The 8,439-nt window shown below is 36.3% G+C and overlaps 1 protein-coding gene across 4 annotated transcripts in view; it reads right to left on the bottom strand.

Moving 5' to 3' along the window:
- Window positions 1–5,723: 5,723 nt before the first annotated feature.
- ARFIP1 (ARF interacting protein 1) overlaps window positions 5,724–8,439 on the bottom strand; it is a 104,917-nt gene continuing 102,201 nt past the window's right edge. For all 4 annotated transcript variants that reach the window (XM_079153441.1, XM_079153440.1, XM_079153443.1 and 1 more), the window contains one exon: window positions 5,724–7,565. In XM_079153441.1, the coding sequence (XP_079009567.1) occupies window positions 7,410–7,565 (156 nt within the window). In that variant the 3' untranslated portion in view covers window positions 5,724–7,409. The remainder of the gene's footprint in view (window positions 7,566–8,439) is intronic.

Below are 8,439 nucleotides of genomic sequence, written 5' to 3'. Positions count from 1 at the left end.
GAAACTGTGGATGCCCACTTCAGGAATCATCTGGACCTCTCTGGACCATTAAAGGCATCAGGTGATGAGGATCAACAAAGGGAAGCTGAAGTCACTCAGCAAATACTCCTGACTGTTTAAATTTACATTCTTAAAGAAAAACACCTCACCTGATAAGCAGTGATTATATAGTAACCATTGCCATGGTTAAAACTCAACTCTCAAAACATTGCCTGGCCTTTGCTGCTTCTATTATGGATATAGACTCCTTTGGAAATGTGAATCCATGGTATGTTCCTTGTTCTTCTCTGAGGTAGGGGTGGGTGAAGGGGAAATAAGGAGAACAACATAAACATCTTTTATTTGGGGGACATTTTAAAGAGTGAAGCTATTTTATTTATTAATTTAAAAAGTGCAAATTAGGAAAAACTTAGCTGTCTCATTAGATATCTTTTTATTTGTTTGTTTGTACTGGGGATTAAACCCAGGGGTGCTTTACCACTGAGCTACATCCCCAGTTCTTTTTATTTTTTTGAGAGAGGGTCTTATTAAATTGCTTGAGACTGGCGTTGAACTTGCAATCCTCCAGGCTCAGCCTCCCAAATCGCTGAGATTATAGGTGTATGCCACTGAGCCTGATCTTTTTATATTAAAAATGTTATATTAAAAATTACCAGTATGCAAATAAAGTTTACTTGTAAGCAGACTTTAACTGTTATATGAAGCTATAATTATTTCCAAGAAAAGGGTGAAAATTAGAGGCAGAAGAAATCTTAAGTTAAAATAAAGTGTTTTATTTTGGAGCTTAACTTCTCTCATTCTTTCAGACAGCTAATGAGAAAACATCAATTTGGAAATGAGCTGAGGAGAGAAATGGAAAGGGAAAAAAATTAGTTTAGTGAGCACACCTTTTCCTAGCTGGAAAGTGCTCTGTAGGCTCATATCCAGAACTACTTTCAATTCTTCATTTTCTGTTTCTGCAATCTTTAATGACAAACAGAAAACTGCCTAACTTTACGCTTCCTTGAGTCCGTGTTTCCAAACACAAATGGATGTCTTTCCCATGCTAGAGGAGGGACCTGGTATGTGCAGGTGTGGAGCAGGAGAGTCACAGGCTACACCAAAAAAGTCGATTGTCACTGGGCGAGATGGAGGAAATCCTATCACCTTTCTGAACCAAAGAGCCTTTATAAAAAATTAAAAAATTTTATAAACCTTTTTTAAAAAGTTAAAAGACGATTATTCTGAAACATCACACTATCTATCCGACTACTTCAACAACTGCTAACAATTCACCATATTAAGACATTTTTCTCCCTTTACTTTTTTCTCTTCCAGTTTTCTCTCCACGTGCAGGCGTGTATATGAATTATGTACTTTGGCTCAATCATGTGAAAATAAATTGCAGACATCTTGACACTTCACCTTTAAATACTTCAGGCACACATCCATTGCGGTTCTTCCTTTCTATTACTACAATATACCGTCATAGCAAGAAGAAGAAAAAAATAATGGGGTGTATGCCTGTAATCCCAGGGGCTTCGGAGGCTGAGACAGGAGGATCTCGAGTTCAAAGCCAGCCTCAGCAACTTAGCGAGGCCCTAAGCAACTCAGTGAGACTCTGTCTCTAAATAAAATATTAAAAGGTGCTGGGATGTGGCTCAGTGGTTAAGGGCCCCTGAGTTCAATCCCTGGTACCAAAAAGGAAAAAAAAAAAAGTTCAAGTCCCCAGTAGCATCAAACACACAAATTGTTCAGTCTGACTTCAAATGTTTTTCTATAGCTATTTTTTAGAACCATAAGCTAAAGAGTACTTCTTGTTTTTCTTTTGTGACAGACTTACTGAAAAGACCCAGCCAATTATCTTATAGCATGTCCCGGATTCTGCATTTGACCAGCTGGTTCCACACGGTGTAATATAACTTTGTTCCTTAATCCTCTATGTTCTGTATCCTGGAATTTAAGGCAAAAGGTTCAGTTTGATCAAGGTTAAACAATTCCAACAGAATAACTCTAAATCGATGTTGCATAATTTAAACTGAATTCTATCTAGAGGCACAAATCTCTTAGTATTTTCCTTTTTCATGCTTAGTACTATGGAGAACAATTCTTTGGTATTATGGAAATATGGTTTTCCTTCCATCCTTCACCTAATGATTTTAGTACTTACTGGTGATGCCAGTGTGAAACAATTATCTTAGTGGGGGTGGCAAAATAATGATTCTTCTAATTCTTCCTTTTTTTTTTTAGCACTGGGGGTGGAACTGAGCCTTATGCATGCTAAGCACGAGCCCTACCACTGAGCTATGTCCCTCCCCGTCTTTTATAAAATATATTTTTAAAACAGCCACTCTTCTGTAAACATTCTAGTGTCTTGGGTAACACCCTGATGTTAGAGTAAGGGCCCTGCCTCTTTTGTAACTCATTCAAACGAAACAGCAGTGCAACTTGGTATTTGTCTGCATTTCCAAACTTTGTATTTGGCTCCTTTAAGAACTATGCAAGAAGTTGGAGATTCAGGTCGTGAATAAAACAGCATCCAACACTACACCTTTCTCAAAAGCTTAGCGTCTAGCCATAATAAGTATATATTCCTCAAAGGAAAGAATTGTAATTATCTGCTCAAAACTCTAGGTACTTTTTTCATAAGAAGCTTCCTCATGAAGATCATGTAGAGGGAGAACAGAAGTTAAATAGCATATACAAATAATTTATCAGGAATACTTTATTCCTTAATGCTAAAAATGTCATTATTTTAAAACTTTCTCAGGAAGACCAACAGGATTAAAAAGTTACTTTCCTTCTCCCTAGCCCACAATATCCACCCATTTGAAAACAAAAACAAAACATGGTTTTTACTGTGAGAGTTTGCTCTTCCCGTAGTGGAACTTCAATCGCTAAACTCTAAGATACAATGAAGAATTATATGGCTTACATTTTTCTTCCTTTGTGATCCATTCTGGCTAGGGGTACACTTTACCCCGAAGTTATTTATATAAACAACATATATACCTGTACTAAAAGCAAAGCAGTATGAAAGTCTAAATCAAGGAAAGTTACTTTGAAGGTCAACAAAATGGTACCTTGTTCCTCTTACATCTTCCTTGTCAATCAACAGTTTGGTTGGATCACAGTTGCAGAAAGCTCACAATCTTTGACAGACTTCTTACAGCAAAGCTTTGCTTGGGTTCAAACAAAACAACATGTTTTTAGGTTTTGTGCCATATTTCATTTGCAAAAAATGTCACTGAAATTCCCAGCTCTGGCAGCGCATTAATGAATTAACTGCACAGAAGGAGCTTCCGTTCTCAGGCTGGGTCTAATTTCCCTTCTTCATGTTAACAGTCTCCTTTTTCCATATCAGGGTTAATACCAGAATAACAAGTAGATCTCCATGTACATAAACTCTAAGAATCAACCTTTATTTTACACAAAGATGAACTTCAGTTTCCTGTGCATCAGGAGGACCATTTGGCAATTTATTATAAAGAACCATTTATGGTAGGAAACCTGCTCAACAGGAAACATTCAAGTGGGGAACACAGACTTTAATGAAAGTCCTCAAAAGAGAAAAGTTGTTTGCATCATAGTTCTATTTTAATAGTTCTTTTTTTTTTTTTTTTTTGGTATTGGGGTTTTAACCCAGGGACATTTAACCACTGAGCCACATCACCAGTCCTTTTTAATTTTTTTATTGAGAGATAGAGTCTAAGTTGCTTAGGGCCTCATTAAATTGCTGAGGCTGGCCTTGAACTTGCTATCCTCCTGCCTCAGCCTCCAAAGTTGCTGGGATTACAGGCACGCACCACCAGACCTGGCTTAAAAGGCCTTGTTACATTGTAAAAAATAGTAAAAGACCTGTGACCTAATACAAAATACAACTGGCTTTTTAGATCAGAATATGGCCTACTCACCATGGGACAGCTCGACTGATTAAAAAAAATATATATATAATCTTAAAGGAGAATCAGATTTTCTTAATGCCTAAATTTGGTTAAAACAGTGAAGCAGGATCTCAAGTTGTCTCAACTTTTCCAGGCAACTGAACAAGAGCTGCTGGCAAAAGGTATTTAGGATTATTGCAAAATATAGGCATTCTAAGTAGTACTTCAAAATATTAGGAAGAAGTACAAATGGTGTACTAAACTAGCACCTTGGATGATTTATTTTCCACACCTATGGTTATCGTCAGTAAAAACTAAAGAAGACGGCACATGTTGAGGTAGATACATTATACTTCAAATTAATAATTCCATGATGAAAAGAAACTTGTCTTTAGTTTTTTTAATTTACATAATTTTACTTTATATAACACTTCAGGCTCATGTGATTTCTTTTGGAGAATACGGTAAATTATCAATGGGCAAAAAGGACAAATATATACTTTATATTGTACCTAATATGAACACATATGGGGGTGGATGGGTTATTTTTTTCAACTTGAAAGACATTTAACACATATATTGTACTTCACTTTAGAAGGAACTTGACACAATGCTTTAATTATGCAGGTGAAATGGCAGGATTTAAAGAAGCATTCATATGTTTAGTTGCAAACACTCATTTGACATTAGACTTGAAGATGGTGGGCTGGCTAATTTTATATATTAAGGCCTTCATCTGTAAAAAAGAGTATTAGACAATCTCTGAGACACATTCTTGGTTTCATACCCCATGGAATAACATCAGTGTATTCTGAATATGAAAAAAATGCTTCTTAATATAGTCTATATTTCAGATCAATTGTTTCTGCAAGTTCAGGTGCTTGCTAGACCCCAAGATTTAAAAGCATTTGAATGGAGATTTCAGTTTTACAGACCAGTTCTTGAGGTTTTTGTTTCTTCTTGAATAATTTCTATTTTTCTGAGAAAAGTCATATTTCCATCCATCTCCTGCTCCTATACCACATCTGAGAACTCTCCAATCTTGACCGTTCAGGTCTTCTCTACCTGCCTGACAGTTTTTCCTCTCCACCTAAAACATTTATAAAGTGATGTCCTGCTGATTCTATGCATTTTTTATTTTTGCATACTGGCTTTAAAGATAAGCTAACGAGGCACATGAGGTTTATGCTCTTGGAGGTGTAAACTGGCACACTCTTTCTTGAAGGCAAATGGCAAATCTACAACACAGTCTTAGAAGTATGTGTATACTTTGCAAGTCCATCTTCACTTTCAGGAGTATAACTTAAGAGAATAACCAGAAGAGTACAAAGATGAATGTATGCTAGTTAAAAGTTATCCAAACCTGAGCTTATGATATAAAAATTGGTAATTAAAACACGTAACCTCGGAGAGGTTAGGTGGTTTCATGCAGTACTTATTCACTTAGGAAAGTGGTTGTTATCTACCATTTTATGGATTTTTTATTTCTTTCTACAACAAACATGAACTACTTTCCTAACAAAGCAAATGTACCTCAGACTAGTGTCACTTATTTCTTTAGCACACGCACTAAGAGTTACTGACATTTTCATTCTATCCTGAAAACTCACTGATCCTTGTGCAGCTCGTTAGCTCTTTTGCTACTACGATTGTTTATTGAGATGTGGTGAGACTGGACAAGTTCAGCTTCCAAGGAGATTCAAATTAAAGGAAAGGAAAACTGAACAAGACAATTATAAGTAACAGAAGCATTATTTGTTATTGATATTGTTTTTAAAGTTCGGGGCGGGGGATTGCTATGTTTTCAGAATTCCAAATAGTTATTTCTTATTTAAAACCAAGAGGGCAAGAGAAACGAGATACTGCAGCAAACACTTTTAATAAGAATACAAAATTCACACCAGAGGCACATTCTGGGGAATGTAAATGAACTATCACAAGTAAGTTATTCTGCTGGAAGAATAAAATAAGGCTCTCAAGAGTACAAATATACAGGAGGGAATGATTTAAAATAGGCTGATGATGTACAATCACATTACATTGTATTAAGCACTCAAAACAGGCATATTAATTAAAAAGCCAACTAAAAGGCATCTGAACGTATAAAACAAATTTACAGTCCACAAAGTTCATGTATAACAATAATTTTAAGGACTTCATTTTAACACAATAGAAATGAACAGGTGAGACACCTCTCAAAATATTAATTTATGTCTATGACAGAACTTTACATTTAAGCAGGATTGCATTATTGAGGAACCACATGGTGGACACGCCAACCACATGGAACACAAAACCAACAGCACTGCACAACGGAGACAGTCCTGCCCTCCCAATCCCGGCTCCTCTCCTGGTACTGCCACACTGCTCCACGTGACCTCGTCATTACTCAAATGAAAAGTCCTTCTGTTGCCCATTCCTCATAAGGAACAGAGAGAAACCAAACCGCAAACTCAAAAGTTGATTCCACTGTAAACCTCAAATGTGGTTTAATGAGAACAAAGAAACTCAACCTTTACACACAGTGCTCCTTCTCCAGGAGCAGACACATCAAACATTATCTGAAAGGGGTTTCTTCATGGATTATGTACATTGGTTGAACAAGAATTACTGTATCTGAGAAGGCACATATCTGTGATTTAAGGCTTAATCGGTATTGTTACATATGGAAGTCAACGAAAGCACTCTAGGAATTTACGACTATCAAAATGAAATTTACCCAAAAACTAGTGTTCTAAGTATAGACTTCTATTCTAGAAACCATCACGAATTTCCATTCTCAAGTCCACCTGTAAAAAAAAAATCTCTTTTATCCAGGTTTTGTTATAAATCAAAAGAAACTGCTAACATAACTGCCCCAGTGACTTATGATACAAATTCATAAGTTTAAGAGTCTCACAGAAATGACAAGAATGATTCCTGTGTCTTTAAAATAAAAATACGGAACAAAATTACAATGGTAAAAATTCATTTTTAAAAAGGTATTTGCTACAACTCCATGAGCCAATCAGTCATTAGAACTGCCACCTCTGTGTGGGTGCTGCAGGAACACCATATAATTTACTCTGCAAAATAGTTTATTTTCTCTTTAAGACAATACATGAAAACGAATCTCTTAAAGATATTTAATATATTCATATATAAAATATCTGATGTCGATACAAATCATGTAAACTTCCCTCTGGAAAGTTACAACTGGTCCTCATTTCCAGGACCAAAAACCTCAAATTTTTATCTTGTCAGTGCAAATCTATATTAGATGTTTTCAAACTACAGAAATAGCCATCAACCCTCACAATACAAAAGGATTTCTCAAAAAGGAAAATTACCGTGTTTGGATTAGAGAAGTTATGTTTACACTAAAACCACCAACCTTCCCATCAAATTGAACAGTTCAGTTGTTAAGGTATGAAAAGGGAAAAATTAAAGCTTTGTGCAAGAATCACTACAATGGTCATTAGCCCTCACCATGTCCCCCAACTCCACTTAATTCTTATCAGATTAGGTTGGTTTAGAAATTCCTTTTTTTCCCCCCGAGGTGAGATTTTACTGTTCTTCAAGCCAAGACGGGGCATCCACTCCAGGGGTTTTCAATTTGATATGGAACTGTTTAAGTGTCTGTTCAAGCTGCTTCTGATTCCCAGCAAAGTAGGCGGCAATGGCATTGTGGAAAAGGACCAGCTGATTGTGCAATACTTTAACCTGTGGACAGGGCAGAGCGACAAGACCAACGTTAACACCAAGGACACGAGATGGAAGGTGACTTACTACATCCCTCAAAGAAGCAGCGTCTCTCTCCTCAAGAAAAGTCACTTTATTATAATAGAGACAGCATTCTACACAGCCCGAGTATTCAGGGTCACTGAGCCTTTGATGACTGTTAGTTACCCCAGAAGGAAGAAGTCAGTTTAAGATGCTAAATGTACACCTCCTGTGGATCATTTTGGGGGCAGCACTGGGCCTCAAAGCCAGGGCTTTGCACATGGCTAAGCCAGTGCCCAGTCACTGAGCTGACTTCCAGCTCTGTCCATGATTTCCAAACATTATTGAGAGGATTAATTTAAAATATCACTAAATTTCCCCTCAAACAAGTATATTCAAAATCATGTGAGCTACTGAAAAGGGAAATTATCTATAACTACTGTACAATAATGCTATATACCAGGCACGGGCACATTTAAAGCTAAGGTTTATATAAAACTGTATAGGCTGGATACTTTAAAATAGTGCATTTCTTTGTAAAGAATCAAGCGATGGGAGTCAATTTATTTAAAGTTCTCATGACTCAGTTATTTCCAATTACTTATTATTTTAATGATATCAAGAGTAAGTTTTAACCAAGTTAGACCAAGAGTAAGTTTTAACTACTTCTATCTTAAAGAAATAAGCAAATCATTAAAAAGATTTATGATTAAGTTGTTTCCTGAGGTCTTATTTAAAACTGCAAAAAAAAAAATTGTTTGGTTTTGTACTAGAATTTGAACTCACAACTACTTTACCACCTACCCCTTTTTATTACTAATTTTGAGTCAGGGTCTCAATTAGATGTTGAGGCTCGCCTCAAACTTGAGATACT

The sequence above is a fragment of the Sciurus vulgaris genome, assembly GCF_902686455.1.
Source record: "Sciurus vulgaris genome assembly, chromosome: 9".
Lineage (NCBI taxonomy): Eukaryota > Metazoa > Chordata > Mammalia > Rodentia > Sciuridae > Sciurus > Sciurus vulgaris.
This window is presented reverse-complemented; position numbering and strand designations above follow the sequence as displayed.